Source organism: Melospiza melodia, chromosome Z, assembly GCF_035770615.1.
Source record: "Melospiza melodia melodia isolate bMelMel2 chromosome Z, bMelMel2.pri, whole genome shotgun sequence".
NCBI classification, from domain to species: Eukaryota; Metazoa; Chordata; class Aves; order Passeriformes; family Passerellidae; genus Melospiza; species Melospiza melodia.
The window spans coordinates 63,855,558-63,875,028 of record NC_086226.1 but is presented as its reverse complement, the minus strand read 5'-3'; the positions used below and the strand labels follow the sequence as shown (position 1 = coordinate 63,875,028).

The window sequence follows — 19,471 nt, the reverse complement described above, 5'->3', positions numbered from 1 at the left end:
CAATTTTGAATAAAATTACTGTTGCTTACTGCAGAGGGCAGTTAGCACTTAGAGAGTTTGAAATATCTGTGAGCGTTAGTAATCTGGAGTGGTGATGAAGGCAACTGCTTAGCAGTTTACATCTCCACAGTGTTTGAAGTGGTGCACTCGTGATGCAAAAGGAAAAAAAATAATAATAGAGGAGCCGTCTTTCTATGGGGCAGGGTATATTAGTGTTAATGCTTGGGAAGGGTGTCACATTTAAATTAGGGCAGTACCAGTGGGAGATCCCCAGCCAGCGGCACGTATAGATTGTATTAGGATAGAAGTGGTTATTGTATTCTTTCAAGATTTTGTTTTCTGCCACCTTCACTAAATCCACTTTTTTTTTTCTTCCTCCATTTGCCATTTTCTTCTGCACTCACAAAATCCCAGCATACCTAATTTACCAGCACTTTTATTACCTGTCTTTCTCTTTGAATAGACTTAGTCATCATGGTGAAGAAGTTGGACCACAAATCATCCTTCTCTCACTCTTGTAGCACAGTTGCTGTAAGATTTGTCCTTTGGCAGTGTTCTCTGAAATCTGATAAAATATGTGTTTTCACAGCAGCCGTGCTCTCAAGGCACTTACTGGATATCTCTTCCAGTTGTATTTTTTTTTGGTGTTGAGCTTCTCAGGGCTAGCAACCTTCTGGAAGAGTCACCCTTTACCTGGACATCTACTGTCATGAACCATCAGGTGCATACCTGCCTTTTAACCTACTTTTCTCTAAAAATTTAAAGTGCAGTTGGTTAAGGAGTTCAAAAGAGATTGAGCAACAAGCAGATGCATGGGTTATCTGGATAGTTCTCTAAGGAAGATGACTGTTTTAGATAAGATACAGTAGGGAAAAACTACAATCTGTGTTAAAGTATTTGAAGACAAGAGACTGAAAAACTATAAAATTTTGTAAAAAATGGCCACAAGTCAAAGAGAGGAAAAATACCTTTTGTCTCTTGAACACTTGAACAAAACTTCTCATTCTTAAAGGAGTGTCCTTGCACTGCAAAGAATGCTGGAGTACAAACTATATGTTGATGGAAACCTACCAAGAAGCAACTAAATACTGTTCAGAAAACAAAATGCTCCTGTAAAGCTAAGAGGCAGGAGAGGTCCAGAATCCAGTCTGCAGATAAGTGTGAAGTGAGGCCTCTAACAATCTAGGGCGAGGGGGCAGTTCTGGAACACAAAGCCTTTGCAGGCAAGTTATTTTCTCTGCTTCAGCTATCTGCAGTTACATGCAGATGTGATTGAAATAGTGCAGTGATGGACTAAAACAGAAGTGGTGGAGTGACTGGACAAGCTAGAGGCCAACAAAATACTAGAAGTTTGCTTGCACTAGGAATTCTGACAGAGAAGTTCACGTGATGCTTGGACTCAAGGGTAGTTCCAATGGTAGTTCATGTGGTTTTAGCTTTTTGTTCAGTTGCTGGTCTCTGCAGTTTGATGTGTAGTTTTCTGTATTTTCAGTTGTCGTGTCTATTAACAGCATGATGTATTTTAATTTTGGTAGAATAGTGAGTTGGAGGGGAGGGATGTTTATTGCATTTTATGCTGGCTTCATAGGCATTGGTGGGAGCTTCTGAAAAGAATGACAGCTCTGTTTGATAACATGGACACACAGTGGAAGTTGTGTTCGTAGCCAACTGGGAAAACATTGCTTGGAGGTGAATGACCGTTTGTCCTGGTTTAGGACAAATTAGGGGAAATCTCCAAAAGGGAGCCCCCCCAACTAAACAAACCCCCAACCACCCCTCCCCCAACACCGGGTTTGGGAAGGAATTTCTCGGAGGAGCAAAGTGGAAAACAAAACCTATTTATTTACAAGTAACAAAAGAACACTCCCCAGCACAAGAAAAGGAAAGAAACAGACTGTGTGGTGAGGGCGCTGAGCTTCTCTTGCAAGCTCCAGGTGTCCTGGACGTCTCAGGTCAGGTCCGGAGCCGGTCCAGTATCTTCAGGGGAGGGTAAGAAAGAGGGAACAAAAGAAAAGAAAAAAAAAACAGCACAAAAAGCAGAAAGCAAGCAAGCAAAGCGGCTAGCCAAGCCAAGCAGCAAAAAGCCCAAAAGCCAAAAAGGCCTGGTCAAACACTCCCCCCCTCTCTTCCCTGCCCCGCCGCAGCAAGACGGCCGGGGGGGGAAAGAGAGAAAAGGCACAGCTGCCAGACACAACACACGATATTGGGATAAAGGCTGTCAACCCACGACACTCCACCCCTTATCCCATATCGTGAATATACAATAAAAACTTTCATTTCACTTACTCACACCTTTGACACTTACGCATTCCTCTCATCTTACTTGCTCAGACCTTTGACACTTACAGTTTCCTTCTGTCTCACATTCAACAAACAATGACATTCATATATGAGTCTCATCCCACAATCAGGTCTCCCTGAGGTACACACCGTGTTGTTCCATCTTTCTGCATTATCCACCATGTATAACCTGGTCCTTGAGCAAAGACAATCCCACGGATGAATTTGTCTGTACTCAAGGCAGGGTTGATCCATACTGTCTTTCCCAACAAACCTCTGACATGGGCCACTGGGGCTTTATCCCCATCTACTATATTAAGGAGCTCAGACTGAGCAGGACCCGCTCGGTTGGTGGAACCTCGAGTGTTAACTAACCAGGTAGCCTTTGCCAAATGCTGCTCCCAGTTTTTTAAAGACCCCCCCCCCACTGCTTTTAAGGTGGTTTTTAACAATCCATTGTACCTTTCCACTTTCCCTGCAGCTGGTGCATGATAGGGGATATGGTATATCCACTCGATGCCATGTTCCCTAGCCCAAGTATTAATAAGATTGTTTTTAAAATGAGTCCCATTATCCGACTCAGTTCTCTCGGGAGTACCGTGCCTCCAAAGGACCTGCTTTTCAAGGCCCAAGATAGTGTTCCGGGCTGTGGCATGAGACACAGGGTAGGTTTCCAACCATCCCGTGGTGGCTTCTACCATGGTCAGTACATAGCGCTTGCCTTGGCGGGTTTGAGGCAGTGTGATGTAGTCAATCTGCCAGGCCTCCCCATATTTGTACTTAGACCACCGCCCCCCATACCAGAGGGGCTTCACCCGCTTGGCCTGCTTAATGGCAGCGCACGTCTCACAGTTACGAATAACCTGAGAGATACTGTCCATGGTTAGATCCACCCCTCGGTCTCGTGCCCACTTATAGGTGGCATCTCTACCCTGGTGGCCTGAGGCATCATGGGCCCATCGTGCTAAGAATAACTCTCCCTTATGCTCCCAGTTGAGATCTATCTTCAACTCCCCTATCTTTGCAGCCTGATGTACTTGCTGGTTGTTTTGCTGCTCTTCATTAGCTCTACTTCTGGGGACATGGGCATCTACATGGCGAACCTTCACAGGTAACTTCTCTAACCGAGTAGTGATATCTTTCCACTTTCCACTTTCTGCAGCCCAAATTGGTTTTCCTCTGCGCTGTCAGTTGGCCTCTTTCCATCTCTTCAGCCATCCCCATAGAGCATTGGCTACCATCCAAGAATCGGTATACAAATAGAGCCTTGGCCACTTCTCTCTCTCTGCAATACCTAGGGCCAGTTGAATAGCTTTGATTTCAGCAAATTGACTGGATTCGCCTTCTCCTTCAGTAGCCTCTGCAACCCGTCGAGTGGGACTCCATACAGCTGCTTTCCACCTCCGTTTCATCCCTATGACGCGACAAGAACCATCGGTGAATAGAGCGTAACGCGTTTCTTCTGCTGGTAACTGATTGTATGGCGGAGCTTCCTCAACCCGGGTCACTGGCTCTTGTTCCTCATCCGCGACACTAAAGCTTTCACCTTCGGGCCAATTTGTAATTATTTCCAGGATCCCAGGGCGATTTAACTTCCCAATTCGAGCGCGCTGCGTAATGAGGGCAATCCACTTACTCCAAGTAGCATTGGTGGCATGGTGGGTAGAGGGAACCTTTCCTCTGAACATCCATCCCAGCACCGGTAGTCGGGGTGCCAGAAGGAGTTGTGCCTCTGTACCAATCACCTCCGAGGCGGCTTGGACTCCTTCATAGGCAGCCAAGATTTCCTTTTCTGTTGGGGTATAGTTATCTTCAGACCCCCTGTAGCTCTGACTCCAAAATCCCAATGGTCGGCCTCGGGTCTCGCCAGGCACCTTCTGCCAAAGGCTCCAGGACAGACCATGGCTCCCGGCTGCAGAGTAGAGCACGTTCTTCACATCTGGTCCCGTCCTGACTGGACCAAGGGCTACAGCATGAGCGATCTCCTGCTTGATCTGGATGAAAGCTTGCTGCTGCTCAGGGCCCCAATGGAAGTTGTTCTTCTTGCGGGTAACCAGATAAAGGGGTCTCACAATCTGACTATACTCAGGGATGTGCATCCTCCAGAAACCTATAGCACCTAAGAAAGCTTGTGTTTCCTTCTTATCAGTTGGTGGGGACATAGCAGTGATTTTGTTAATAACATCCGCAGGAATCTGACGCCGTCCATCTTGCCACTTCACCCCCAAGAACTGAATTTCTCGGGCAGGTCCCTTGACTTTGCTCTTCTTAATGGCAAATCTGGCTTTCAGGACAATATGAATGATCTTCTCTCCTTTCTCGAACACTTCTATTGCCGTGTTCCCCCAAACAATGATATCATCAATATATTGTAAATGTTCTGGAGCCTCACCCTCTTCTAGTGCAGCCTGGATCAGTCCATGACAGATGGTAGGACTGTGTTTCCACCCCTGGGGCAGTTGGTTCCAGGTATACTGCACTCCCCTCCATGTAAAAGCAAACTGGGGCCTGCATTCTGCTGCCAGAGGGATGGAGAAAAACGCGTTAGCAATATCGATGGTCGCATACCACTTTGCTGCCTTGGACTCCAGCTCGTACTGCAGTTCCAGTATGTCCGGTACAGCCGCACTCAGTGGTGGAGTCACTTCATTCAAGGCACGATAGTCCACAGTCAGTCTCCATTCTCCGTCAGATTTTCGCACAGGCCAGATAGGGCTGTTGAAGGGTGAGTGGGTTTTACTGACCACCCCTTGGCTCTCCAGCTCTCGGATCATTTTGTGGATGGGGATCACAGCATCTCGATTCGTCCGGTACTGCCTGCGGTGCACTGTTGAGGTGGCAATTGGCACTCGTTGCTCCTCTACCTTCAAGAGTCCTACTGCAGATGGGTTCTCTGATAGTCCAGACAAGGTATTCAGTTGTTTAATACCCTCTATCTCCACTGCAGCTATTCCAAAAGCCCACCTGAATCCCTTAGGATCTTTGTAATAGCCATTCCGGAGGAAGTCTATGCCCAAAATACACGGAGCCTCTGGACCAGTCACAATCGGATGTTCCTGCCACTCCTTCCCAGTCAAGCTCACCTCAGCTTCCAACAAAGTCAACTGTTGTGATCCCCCCGTCACTCCAGCAATGGAAACAGGTTCTGTCCCCACGTGTTCCGATGGCATCAAGGTACACTGTGATCCAGTGTCAACCAATGCTTCATAGTGTTGTGGCTCTGATGTGCCAGGCCATCTGATCCACACCTTCCAGAAAACCCGGTTCTCCCGTGCCTCTTCCTGGCTGGAGGCAGGGCCCCTCTAAGCCAGATTGTCCTTCTTTCCTTGGGCGTATGCCTTAGAAGTTCCTTCAAGGGGATCGGACATGTCATCGTCATCAGCATACTTAACATCTCGGCTACGAGCGACCGGAGCTGCTATCCTTTTGGTGATACTTTCTCTTTTCTTCAAATCACTTTGGCACCCGTTGTGCCAAAGCAGCGGTGGGTTTTCCATCCCATCTCCTCATGTCTTCTCCAGACTCACGCAGAAAAGCCCATAACTCAGCCCGTGGGATGTACCTTCTCTCCCCATCAAAGGAGCGCCAGCGTTGGACACCAGGGCCTCTAATTTGTACAGCTGAGATTTGAATAAGGTCCTCCTTAATCTCTTCCCGGAGTTTCTTATGATTCTCCTCTATTTTGTCCTCTAGTTTCTGCAGTCGGGTTTCCACTGCTGCAATTCTGGCATGAGTTGGGCCATGCACAGCATCTGCATATGCTCGAAGCTTCTTTGCCATATCGAGCACAGTCTCATATGTATCATCCCGCTTCATTATTGCTAGGGCAGAAGCGTATTCAGGTGGCCCAAGTCGCACAAGCTTCCTCCACATTACAGGTGTGCATGGTACCAGGTCCGGATTCCTAGTTGTTGTATCATCTGAGAAAATGAGCTCTGCCACTGCCATCTCTCTCAGGCGTTGGATCCCCTGTTCTATGGTCTTCCACCGTGTCTGCTGCATATAGAGATCATCCGTACACAGGTATCGTTCTGCTACGCTTCTTAGGGCCCATTCCCAGAGGCTGTGAGGGTTAGCCCCCCTCATCATACCTTGATCAATGACAGGATCATGTGACAGGGATCCCAAATGCCTCCCTTCAGTACCATCCAAAATCGTAACCTCCCCTGCAGCATCCCAAAGGCGGACTAACCAACTAATTACAGATTCGTCAGGTTGTCATCTGTAATCCTTTCTTAGGCCTCTGAGGTCCTTCAGAGAAAAGGAGTCAATATTAGCTCCAGATTCTGTGCCCCTTGATGTGGCCTCTGATTTTGGTGAGGGTCCTTCTCCTGCATCATCATCATCATCCTCCACCTTTCGATCAGTCTTGCCTTTGCACTTTCCACCTCTTGTATTAGCTGCAACAGCCATGGTTTGGGGCCTATTGTCTGATTCAGCTGCAAGCCTGGAGCCTGGGATGTTAGCTGCAGCCTGGGTCACTGGGATAGTAACTAACTTATCTCCCTGTTCCCTTTCTGCTATCTGCTGCTCCACAGTATCTAGCAGAGTACGGTAAACAAACGCCAAGGCCCAGCTCACTGCAGTAACCCTTTCCTCCTTAGTATTACCATGGCACTTCTCCCTCAAATACTTGCCACCTCAACTGGATCCTGAATTTGATCAGATGGAAAGTCCCAGTCTATAGGATTGGAAAATTCCTTTAAAGTCTGGCCCATGTCCTCCCATTTCCCACTCCAGTCAAGATTTTTCCTGCTTTGTTTTACTCCTAAGTCAGGAGTGTCTCTAACCCCTCTAGAAATCTCAGTCTTCATTTTATACACACTCCAGACAGTATAGAAAAGGCTTAATAAATTAAATGCCAGAAAGATGGTTTCTTTCAAACTCAGGGGAAATTCAGTATTTTCTAATAGAGATGTCAACAATTTGGAGGACAAGAAGGAAGACAAAGGCTGAAAAGCCCCTTCCCCTTCTTCTCCCCAAACAAACTGAGTAAACAACCATAACAACAATCCATACATTCCTGAAATAAAGTCCAGCATTTTTATCCGACACATCATCACACATAAGACCAGCACAATGACTATTCTGGTTAGTGCCCCCCGCTTACAAAAGCTACTTATTAGGGACAACATCAGAGCTATTTTTGGGTAAGGAAATAACCCCAGGGACCACAAAAGTATTAAAACTTCAAAAACCCCTAGGGACCAGAAATACCGGCAGGCTTCCACTCCAAATGACATTATGAATCACCAATATGCCCACAAAATAGCCAAAACCAAAATATTATTGTTATAGGTTTTTTTTTCCACTGTTTTTTGGCCTCCGTTTCCCGGCCAACGCACCAAAAAGTATATTGTCCTGGTTTAGGACAAATTAGGGGAAATCTCCAAAAGGGAGCCCCCCCAAACAAAACAAACCCCCAACCACCCCTCCCCCAACACCGGGTTTGGGAAGGAATTTCTCGGAGGAGCAAAGTGGATAACAAAACCTATTTATTTACAAGTAACAAAAGAACACTCCCCAGCACAAGAAAAGGAAAGAAACAGACTGTGTGGTGAGGGCGCTGAGCTTCTCTTGCAAGCTCCAGGTGTCCTGGACGTCTCAGGTCAGGTCCGGAGCCGGTCCAGTATCTTCAGGGGAGGGTAAGAAAGAGGGAACAAAAGAAAAGAAAAAAAAAACAGCGCAAAAAGCAGAAAGCAAGCAAGCAAAGCGGCTAGCCAAGCCAAGCAGCAAAAGGCCAAAAGCCAAAAAGGCCTGGTCAAACACTCCCCCCCTCTCTTCCCCGCCCCGCCGCAGCAAGACGGCAGGGGGGGGAAAGAGAGAAAAGGCACAGCTGCCAGACACAACACACGATATTGGGATAAAGGCTGTCACCCCACAACACCGTTGCATCAGCCCTGCAAATTTCAGGCACTATGAAGGAATAGGCCTTGTGGAGTTAAAATTAAGTTTTAACTGGAGATTGATAATTTTTTTTTCAGGTTAGGTCTATGAATGGTTATGATTACAGGAATAACTAGAAGGATGAAGCATCTCTGTGCTGAGTTAGCAGAAGTAAAATAGGCTGCAGTACAGAGCAAATGTCAGATTAGCTAGGTACAGACCTGATAGGAAGGAGGTCCAGTGCAGAGAGTAAGCTCTATATGCCAGCTGCTTACTGACTAGTACTGATTCCATTGCTGTGAAGAGTGTGTTTATACATCTTCCCATGCTTCTGTAGCCTGTAAGTGCTATTGCAGGAGGAATGTAAAATAGATGATAGTTTACTTTCTTCATGTTACTCTTTTCTGGTAGAGTTTTGATTTTGCATGGATGTTGGAATTTAATTTTTCTAGAGGTTAGGGAACCATAAAAAAATCAGCATTTATAAACAAAATATAAAGATGAATGCTTGTAGGTGCTAAATTTCATGATGTCTTCAATTTTCAAGGAGTCACTTGTAATGCTAGGCGCAAAGCAATACTGAAGTATGGTTTGCAATTCACTCATCTGGAGGTTGGTTTTGTTTTTGTTTTGTTTTTTGTTTTCTTTGCACTGGTGTAGAGCGAAGACAGTCCTAGTCCCAAGCGACAACGCCTTTCCCATTCCGTCTTTGACTACACAGCAGCATCACCAGCCCCATCACCACCAATGCGACCATGGGAGATGACATCAAACAGGCAACCTCCTTTGGCTCGACCCAACCAACACCACTTCTCAGGGGAACGATGCAACACACCTGCACGAAACAGGAGGAGGTAAGCAAGCTGGGTAGCTTGGGGAAAAAGTTCTTATTCTTTCTGAGTTTAGCTCAAGGAAAGTGTGTTTTGGGTACACTGACTAGATTACACATGGTAAACATGCTAACATTGCCTTTGAGCTGTAATATAATGCAGTTGTGACTAAAAGGCTACTGGAAGTATTTCAGGCTTGTGCATCATCTTATCTGAAAAGTCAGCTTGAGGAAAAGAGTGCTCCAAACGTTTTTTATTATGAACATAATTCTCTATTACTCTGTGCCGAGGTAAAAAAAATGTAGAAAAGTGCAAGGAAAAATGTTTCTCATCAGGGTACTTTTAAAGGTGTTAAGAATTACTCGTGTAATACCATCATTTTCACTTCAGTCACAATTATTATTGTACTTAAAACCAATCAAAATAAAGATTAGAGACACCAGCTGGGGAGATGAGAAGGTTAGCATAGTGTCACATGTTTGCTGAGGTGGGTGATTCACGTGTAGTAGTAATTAGATTTTCATGTTGGTTTTAGCTTGTGGCTCATTAACTTCTCAAAGCAGAGATTTTGGAATAAGTTCTAGTGGTCATGGAAGAGAGAAATTGGAACTGGGACCTGGATGGATGACACTCTAGCAAAATATGAACTCACAGATTTTTTTTGCTATTCTAGTTAAATTATCCAAAACAGAAGCTTTCATTGCCTCACATTCTGCCTCAAATATACTGAGTCATCTTATGCAAGCTAAAACACACTGCCTCTGTTTGCTTCTAAGAAATGGTTTTGCTTGGTTTGTACTAAAAAAAAAAACCAAACATGTCTGCCCTTTTTCATTAATATTAAATTTAGGCTTAAGATCTATTTAGCTAGTTTTCTTCAGATTCCACAAATCAAATTTGTCAACAATGGTCACCCAGTAGTTTTGCAGCAAGAGAGAGGTTAAAGCATGCTATTTTTGTATCTTTGCTTCAACTTCATGAATTTGAAAACCCTGAGTCAGTCGCATTTAAAATGTGCAGCTCTCAATGCAGCTTGTCAGACTTGTGAACTTAAAATGGTTGTTGTGAAGACAGAAGATCAGACCTTTCATATAGTTTGGTACAAGGATGCTCTGTTAGGGGCATTTGGCCCACAAAATGATCTTGACCTCAAATGTTTTGAGCTGAGATGCCTAGCTTATGTGTATTCAGTCATTTTTGTTTGGTGTCCAGTCAGCTTACACAAATTTAGTTGCAATGTTCATTAACATCAGCAGAGTTAAACAGTGCTTAACTAACTTAAGATAGTGCTTAACTAACTATCTGTCTAGTTGTCTGGCTAAATGCTAGACAGCAGAATCTAGACAGTTTGGATATACCATGGGATGAAGGATAAGAGCAGAAATGTGTAAGGGCTGAATATGCACAGGACAAGTGTCTTGCTGTTCAGATGCAGTCAAGTGCTAATGAAGTAGTAGCCTGTGGCTTTTTGCAAGTAAGCCACTTGCAAAGAGGGAGACACCTCATTGCCAAGCCATCTTCAGTCTGGCAGGAACTGTTAGGTTGGCTGCAGCTTTATGAACACAGACATTACTCTTTCTAGAGCCAGCTCACCTGCTCCTGGGTAATAACACAAGATTTTGCTCTAATCAGAGACACCTGAATGTATCAGTACTTTGTTTCCCTGCACTTGGGTCAGTTCATTTTTTAGTTTGGGTGCAGTGTTGCATTTGAGCTAGCTTCAGGTCAGTTCCACAATAACAGTGCACCTAGTTTCTTCTAGAACCAGCATTTTTAGGGAGAACAATACATACATGTTTCTTGTTTGGCAGGAGTCTTTCTGAGTCTTAAGAGTTCTCTGGAGTCATACCAGAACTAATAGGCATTCTCATAGATCAAAGGCTTGCATCTTTAAGATCATTATGAGTGCATCTGTTATTAATGCTTTAGGTGAGGTTATGCTTATGCTTTTGAAGCAATTTTTTTTGTTTTCCCTGCTTTGTTTTCTCTTCTCATTGCAGAATGGTTTCAAGAGTTTGGCAGGCTTTCAGGTTTAAGATAAGATGAAAGGTGAACTCCAGCAGCAAATGGTCACTGAGCTCAAGGAAGCCGGCTAGGGCAAGTGCAGGCAAAACCTTTGAAGTGTGTCTAGTGTGGACATCACTGCCCTAGTATCATCAGCATTAACTCCTTCATCCTACCAGTTGACTCCTGTTGATCAGGACAGTCTGTCTTGGGTATTTTTATTACCTGGATTTTTATTTTTTTTATTACCTACCTTGCTATTCTGACCTTTCCTCTTGGTAACACCGATTTTGTACTGTGCCTAACACAAGAGTGCCCCGATTTGTTGTGGTTTTTTATTCTGATTCGTTGTAAGCCAACAAATACTGCATTAATAAAGATAGCCTTCTGGTGTGAATTTGCAGAAAGATTATTTTTGTCTAGATACTTATATATAGTACAGATAAATTATGAATATAAGAGCATAATGCATGCCGGTATGAAATAGAGAAGGCCATTCCAATTTATCAGTCATTGTGAAATGGGGGTATCTGTACCATTGCTGTGCCTTACCTTTCATCTGTGCTTCCTTTCCTCCTTGTCTTGAATGTAATTCTGAACTAAAGGGATTCAAGAATGTCTTACTGCAAAGAAATTACCCTTGTTACAAATACTAAGTTCTGCACATACTAACTCTGTGTGGGATCTCAGCACCTCAGGATGAAGGTGCAGAGACCGAGACCACCCTTGGGGGGCTCGGGAGTCCTGGAATGTTGCCAGAAGTGTCTGGTGGCTGGACTTTGATCCTACACAGGAGATAACATCTGTATGAGGACTGGGAGGATTTCACTGGGTGAATGGTGAAGGGATAAGTTAATTAAGGTGTAGAACACAGGGTTTAGGATTTCTGTACAGGGGGGTCTAAAGAAGTAAGATGGAGGAATTGGGGCGTGTCCTGTCCTTCTTCTTCTTCTTGGCCTCCATCTTCTGTGGTGATGGTGGCACTTTGGGATTGGTCTTTACTAGAAGTGCACCGGTTAATAAGAGTAGAAGGTATTGGAGAAAAATCATAAATATTGTACACGTAACTTTGGGTATAAAGATAAGTGACCGCCCCAGAGGCTGCGGGAGTGTGCCCATGGCTGACTTGCTGTGCAGACCTCTGTCGGGCTGAAAGAAAATCTTTTAGATAAACAATTAATAAACACCGAGACCGAAACAAGATCAGAAGTCTCTCCTCGTCCTTTGAAGCGCCGGGCTGCCCAAGGCCACTCTGAGAATTCCAGGTCTTTGAAACAGCCGAGAAACCGAGCAAGTGGCATCCCTGAATCTCCGGACATAAAACAGCCGGGAGAAACAGAAAACCGACAAACATAAATCAACCTAAAATAAATCAGCTTAAATCAGAGAAAAGAGAAAAACATTGAAAATCTACAACTCTGCAGTTATGGGTACCTTTTGATGGCTGTTCTTACCTGAGGGTAGGAATTCCTGCAACTTTTTCACCATTTTCATCCTGTCTCTTTGTTTTAACCTGGCATTTGCCAGGTTTATAGTGTGCATGTAGTAACAGAGGATTTTTTGTGGCTGTTTTTAAAGACTTCAAGCCCAAATTCATTACTGAAGTTTATTAATAGTTTAGACTCATGTCTTGACAATTATTCTGAAGTAATTTCCAATAATTCAGAAGCTAATAAAGCCATGTATCCAGATATTCTGAATTTTGCTGACTGAAAGGATAGTATATTTATAATTCTGCACAGGAAAAAAATACAGCTTTGCTTTTTTCCAGAGAATGCTACATATTCATTCATTTTAAAAGATACTCCAGAATTTTTGCCAGCCTTTGTTGGCTTTTTCATAATTCTGGGTTCATAGAAAAGTAAAACCAGGCCTTTTAACCAAGACAGAGGCAAGACTAGTTTTATGAGAACTGCTACCATGTCTAAGAAGCCACCTTGTCTAAGTGCTGGTGGCAGTTAAGAGAATTTTGTTCTTCTGAAGCAGCTGTGCTGTCTTTTGTAACTTTTCTCTATTTTTGGAGCTTTTTTTATGTTAAATTATTCAGACCATTTCTGTTTCATAGCAGGATATAGCAAATTTAAAACAACTAAGTACTCCAAGCAGTAGAACATCTTCTGCATTACTAGTTCCATGATTAGAAATTATATATGCAGTTTTACCTAAGGAGAATGTAGCAGTTATACCATATTAGTAATAAAGCAATGCAGCATGCAGCAGACACTTCAGGAAAGAAAACTGGGTTTAAAATACACTGGTAAGAACTAAAGTTTAGGTTTCTCAGTGGTTAGAAGAAAACACAGTTTGTATGTTCTGCCATGGTTATTTATAAAAATAAAGGTGGTTATGCATTTTAAAATTTGTTTTTTTCTTTGCTGTGTTACAGCCTGGCCTTAGGCCTTCTGCCTGACCTGTTGAGAATTACCATTTGTTTCAGTTCTAAGAGAGGCAATAGTGTCAAAAATCTTTGTGAGGTAGAGTAGGAAAAGAGTGGCTTGAGACATTGTATCATATGCTTACGGTTGCATCTGGGTATCTGTTGATGTGGTCTCACTTTCCCCGAGTGTGTCTGTTTCATGCAGCACAAAAGTTGGACTCAGCCTGAGAAGTATCTGGGATTTGCCAACAGGTTGCAGGTTGATATGATTTTTATTTCATAATAGCAGAAATTCTGTTCCATGCAGTTGGAGAGGACATGTTCTAGTAATGGTCACAGATTCTTTTTGTCTCTTCTCTGCAGTTTAGGTCCTTTAGCCTGTTTCATAAATTGGAAACCATTTCACCCTATGTGGCTTTAATATGCTGTTGCTTCTGGGACCTGTAACTTGAGTGTGTGGTGGAGATTGGAAGGCATGTGCTGAAAGTACTGCAGGATCATTTTGTGCTCTCAGTGCTTTCCCTTTCCAAATAAATGAGAAGTGACTTGTTCAAAACTTCTCATAGTGAGTTTATCATATCTGTGTGCATCATTTTCTGGGTGCTGAACCTGAGCCAGTGGTCTCTGATTTCTAGAACTTTTAGCTCAAGATAGTTGCAGCTCTACTCAGAACTTGTGCACAATTATATAAGAATACATAATCAAATCCTGCACCTATAGATCGGTTGCTCTAACAGGTATGTGCTGTAGTCTAAGTCTGTCTACAGAAGTTCTCCACTCTGGAAAAGAAACAACGCCACAATCATAATTTTGTGGGACCTCCTGGAGAGAATTTTAGAATGCACTCAAGTTATGCAGTGAACATGTGAGAGCTGAAAAATGAATTTGTTTCTTCAAAGAAGTCTACTGTTTTGTCTGCTGTCACTAAGCAAGCAATCAGTATGTGGTGTGGTTGAAACATAGACCCTGGGGAAATCTGTGATCATTTAATGAAGGATTTTTACTTAGATAGAATAAAGGCATGGGAATATCATGAAGATTGCTGTCTTGACTTTTGAGTACTACTGTGGCAATCCAAGTGTTATTTTTTTAATAAGGTAATATTTACATTGCAGTTCTCCTCTTGGTTTCCCTAACAGCACTAAGTTATGCTTTGCTAAGCATTTCCATACTGAAAAAAGTGTCATTTATAAGGATTCTAGAAGTTCTGTCAGCAAAAAAAAATTATTCCAATCTACTAAACTTGTTCTAGTAAAATTTTCCAGTTCAAAAAATTCCTGGATATTTGATTCTCTTGAGGTTTTAGTTAGTAAGAAGGATTTATGTCATTTACGTAACCTCTAATTTTTTTAATGCATGTCCAGTCCTCCGGTTCGACGTCAGAGAACAAGGAGAGATCGTTTGTCTAGACATAATTCTATTAGCCAGGATGAAAACTATCACCATCTCTCCTATGGACAGCAGCAAGCAATAGAAGAGCCTCGAGCTTTTCGCCCACCGAATGTATCTCCTCGTATGTTGCACCCAGCTGCTCACCCACCACAGCAGAATGCAGTGATGGTTGACATTCATGATCAGGTAAAATTTTTACAGCACAATGAGAAGGCTGTTCGAGAGGTGGTGTTTGGTTTTAGGGGGTTTTCCCACCATCTTCAAGATCCGTCTCCTCACCAGATCATCTCGTCTCATGGTTGACAATGAAAGTCACAGAGCACTAATTTCTATTTGACTTCTTACAGAGTGGTGGTTTTTGTTGAATATTATGTGTATGAAGCATTGCAGTAGGCATTGAAAAAAATAAACTCCAAACATTCACACTTTTAATAAAGAAGATTGATACTTAACAATTCATACTTAACAATTTGTCAGTACATAAATTGGCATATTTCTCTATGTCTCTGTCTCAAACCTTTGAAATGCAGTTATTTTGCTTTTGTAATTAGTTTCTTGCAAGAAAGATGTAGTATGATACTTATTAATTATGTATTCTATTTCACATGAAAGGCTTCACCTTAGCTTAGGAGTCACAAAATAATACGGTTAGAATGTATTATTTAGAGGTAGAATTACAATGCCTATAGTTGGTTGTCTGTGTAGCAGCAGGAATCACAATAGTTTTGTTGCATAACTAAATCAACTCTCCAAGCCTAATCAACTCCTCCTTAAATTATATGAAAAAGTTATATTCAAGTTGGTCCAGAAAGTAAATAATTCCTCTCCGCGACAGCACTTTGTATAGAATTCTGTAATTGAGAACCTGTAATAGAGGTTTTGGGCCTCTCACTACAATAGGGACATTGCATTGATGGAGCATGTCCTTGGAAGAGCAGTGGAACTAGTGAAGGATCTGGAGCACAGATCATATGAGGAGTTGCTGAGGGAGCTGTGTGTTTACCCTGGAGAAAAGGAGGCTCTGGGAAGACTTTACCAATCTCTAAAAGTACCTGAAAGGAGGTTGTAACCTGGGCATTGGTTTCCCAAGTAACAAGTGACAGGACAATGGAAGGAAGTTGGACAGTGGTAGTGTAGACTGGATATTACAAAAAATTACTGAAAGGGTGGTCAAGCATTGGATCTGGCTTCCCAGGGAGGTGGTGGAGTCACTGTGCCTGGTGGTATTTCCAAGACATGTAGGTGTGGCAATTACAGACATGATTTAGGGGTGGCAGTGCTGAGTTAATGGTTGGACTTGAGGAGCTCAGTGGTCTTTTCCAGCCTAAATGGTTCTGTGATCCTGTTGAGGTAACCTTTGTTGTTGTCTACTAAATTAAGAGGCCCTAGCACAAGAACACTGCTTGCTGCATAGCTGCGAGTAGATCCTAGATGTCCACATCGGGAGCTGCACACGCACAGAGTGCAGCTGTAACATCTGTGCTTAAAAGCTGGTTGGCATTCAGTGCAGATGCATAGCGCTAGTGTGTCACACTCTGTGTGCAGAGCAGTTCTCAGCAGGGAAGTATTTGCATTTGGGACCAAGTGAAAGGATAGATGCCAGTGCCATTCTAGCATCTCACAAACTTATATTTTTAGGAGTTCTTCTGCTGGAGGTCTGAAAATGCTCTTGCTTTATGTCATAAGCTCATTACAAGTCTGGCTGAACAGTTTTCCATTCCACTGCCAAACACCATCTGTGATTAGATGTATTTCCAGACTGACTGAAGTCTTCCATGGTGCTACTTTCCAATTCAGGGGCATGAACATTTTGAGAAGTCATTTCTTTATTATTATTATGAGCAACAAACATTCCAGGATCACATACAGCATTGCACTTAGGCCCAGCTTTTCATAGCAGAGCCAGAATTGGTTCACGTTCAGTGTCTTTCCTGAACCTGGTTTCTGTCATTATTGATGTTTGAGATTTTAACCTGTGTTCAGTGATCTGTGTTCTATTTTGGTTTCTTTATTTGACTGTACACTACCAGTTTGGTAGTTTAGCTCTCTTTGCTCCTTCTCACCTTCATGAGGAGCTGTTCTTGTTCTGTTTTAAATAAGAAGGTTCTATTTTGCCTGATCATGAAGGAAGAGAGTACTTTGAAATAATTACTTTCAATTAATCTGTGCTTCCTGACTCTTAAACCTTTTCAGTTTTATTAGAGCATGAAAATGTTAAAAGATTGTTCAGTGTTATAAGAATCCAACAAAATTTCAAACAAACATCCCATGTGGTTTCTAGGTGCAGAGTACCTTTGGATCTTGGTTTGATGATTAAATTTTACGGATTGCCACTAGTTAGCAAATTTGGTTATGTGGTTTCCTAATATGAATCTGGACAGTTAGGGTCTGCTGCCTCTTAGTCTTGTTAACTTCTCCTTTTCAGCTTTCTAGTTAGCTGTTCTGTTAGTTAAGTTAGGAATTTAACTTAAATGCTGGCTTGAAAATGAATCAAGAGAGTGGTCTCTTAGGAAGAAAGAAAATTTGGAAAATTGTTTTGTTGTTTAAAGATACAAATTTCTTGAATTAGTACTGAATCAGTCCCTTCAGAACTGAGAAAATTCTTGAGCTGCTTGTAGATTGGCTTTTTATGTGGGAGTTACCACCTTCTTATTTCATAAGAAGGTTAATTTCATCATTAACTTGGGGAGAGAAGGGAGGGTAGGCAGGCTTAATGGTCTGACATGCTTCTGAGTGACTGAGGTGCCACTGAAGTTTTAACGTGTTAAGCTGAGAGCTCCCTCTTGCCCAGAAATTCTGAATTTTATCAGTAAATAACATTCCATTGATTAAAACATTTTAATGAACAGAAATTACAACCATGCACCTCCTATTACACTTCCTTTGTGAATATATTATTTTTCTGATGTGTAAATAAAAGCTTGTCTTATTGTGCTGTACAAGAGTGTTAAGACTTTACAGTAAGTTATTAAATACATTTTCTTTTCCTTTTGCTGCAGATCCATCAGGGCACAGTTCCTGTTTCATACACAGTGACAACTGTGGCTCCACATGGGATACCACTTTGCACAGGCCAGCACATTCCAGCCTGCAGCACGCAGCAGGTCCCAGGTTGCTCAGTGGTTTTCAGTGGCCAGCACCTTCCAGTTTGCAGTGTGCCTCCCCCAGTAAGTAGGTCTCTCTAACTACACCAGCTTCAGTCTGTTTTTCTAGTACAAATCTAAAATGTCATATGCAGTACAATATACAGCGTCTAGTGTAGACTTTTGATGTTGGTATAATGTTGGTCTCTGGCAACAGTGTGTAACTTTGCTTTTCCTGTGGTGCTTTCTGTGAAAAGAGTAAGCCTGTGTTGCACTGAAACAAAACCCTTGATATGACCCATCTATTTCTTTAGGCTGCCCATTGAAGAGTAAGGGTAGTTTGTGTTTATCATGCCCAGGTACCATTTATCCCCATCAGAGGCAACAAGGTCTGCAGCATGATACTGGCAAGTCTGGATTATTTGTGAGAATCAGTTCCTTTCCTGTCAAATTGGTGAAAATCTGTTACATAAGCTGATGTATATCCCTGAGGCAGCATGAGAGACAGGCTTTTTCTTCTGTTTAGTGGTGGTGGTAGTGGAACAAAGCAATCTCAGAATAAGTATCTACCCAGAGACTGGAACAATTCTTAGTAAATTCAGCAAGGAAAGAAGGAACATATCCTAAGAAACAACAGAGAAAAATCTGAAAATTAGGGAAATCCATCCAACGCATACTAATAATCTTACCCTATGCTTTGAATAGATATATTACCTGTGTAATTCATAAAAAGTTTTCTAATTCAACAATGCAGTTTTCCTTTTAATACATATAGGAGTAAAGCTCTGGTTTTTGTTTTCAATGTACAACAGTTAATGAAGTGTATTGAGAGAATAGATTCAGTATAAATTAATATAAACAGTTGGGTTTCTGTAGCATCAGCAGGCAGACTTTATGCTTTCTTCTGTTAAAGCATAAAATTGAGGAATAGTTTTAAGTTAAGAGAGGACTCTGGAGGTTGTCTGGTGGTCACCTGCTGCACTACCTGCTTCCAAGTATGGAGATTTCACAGAACCTGTAAGTTTCTGCTTCAGTGTTTGACTGTCCTTGTGATGAAGAACTTCCTCTGGATGTCTGGTTGAGTTTTCTTTGTTGCATCTTGGTCCCATTGGTCTTGTGCTCTTTCACTTTGCTTCTTGAGGAGGTCTTGGATTCTTCCTGTCCACTCTCAGGAAGTAGTTAGACACAGGGGTAAGGTATTGGCTTACTTTTCTCTTTTTAAAGAAGAAAAGTCTAGTTCTGCCACCTCTTTTATGCAGTTCTCTCCAAGTCACTGGTCATCATGACTTTCACCAAGGCCTGATCATCATGTTGCCATTGTGTTTGGCACTGACATGCCCAAAACTGGGCCCAGGAATTGAGATAAATGTTACAGTTTCTGAATGGAGGAGCAGAATCACTTTACTAGTTTCACCAGTTGCTTTCTTAGCCATGCATGCCATAGGCCTTTTTGGGTAAGAACACTATGGGTATTATGTATGTGTCCGCGACAACTTCACTTTTTTGCTGCAAATCTGACTGCAACCAATTAGTCTCAAGAGTGTCCTGATCCATGGAGTTACTCTTGTCCAGCGCCAGACTTCACATTTACCTTGGAACTTTAAATAGTTCCTGTCAGC

At 42.6% G+C, this 19,471-nt stretch overlaps 1 protein-coding gene across 3 annotated transcripts in view; it reads left to right on the top strand.

Moving 5' to 3' along the window:
• Window positions 1–19,471, top strand: part of RNF38 (ring finger protein 38) — a 114,286-nt gene that overhangs the window by 75,286 nt on the left and 19,529 nt on the right. For all 3 annotated transcript variants that reach the window (XM_063181466.1, XM_063181468.1, XM_063181469.1), the window contains 3 exons: window positions 8,827–9,020; window positions 14,742–14,955; window positions 17,769–17,936. In XM_063181466.1, coding sequence (XP_063037536.1) covers window positions 8,827–9,020; window positions 14,742–14,955; window positions 17,769–17,936 — 576 coding nt within the window. The remainder of the gene's footprint in view (window positions 1–8,826; window positions 9,021–14,741; window positions 14,956–17,768; window positions 17,937–19,471) is intronic.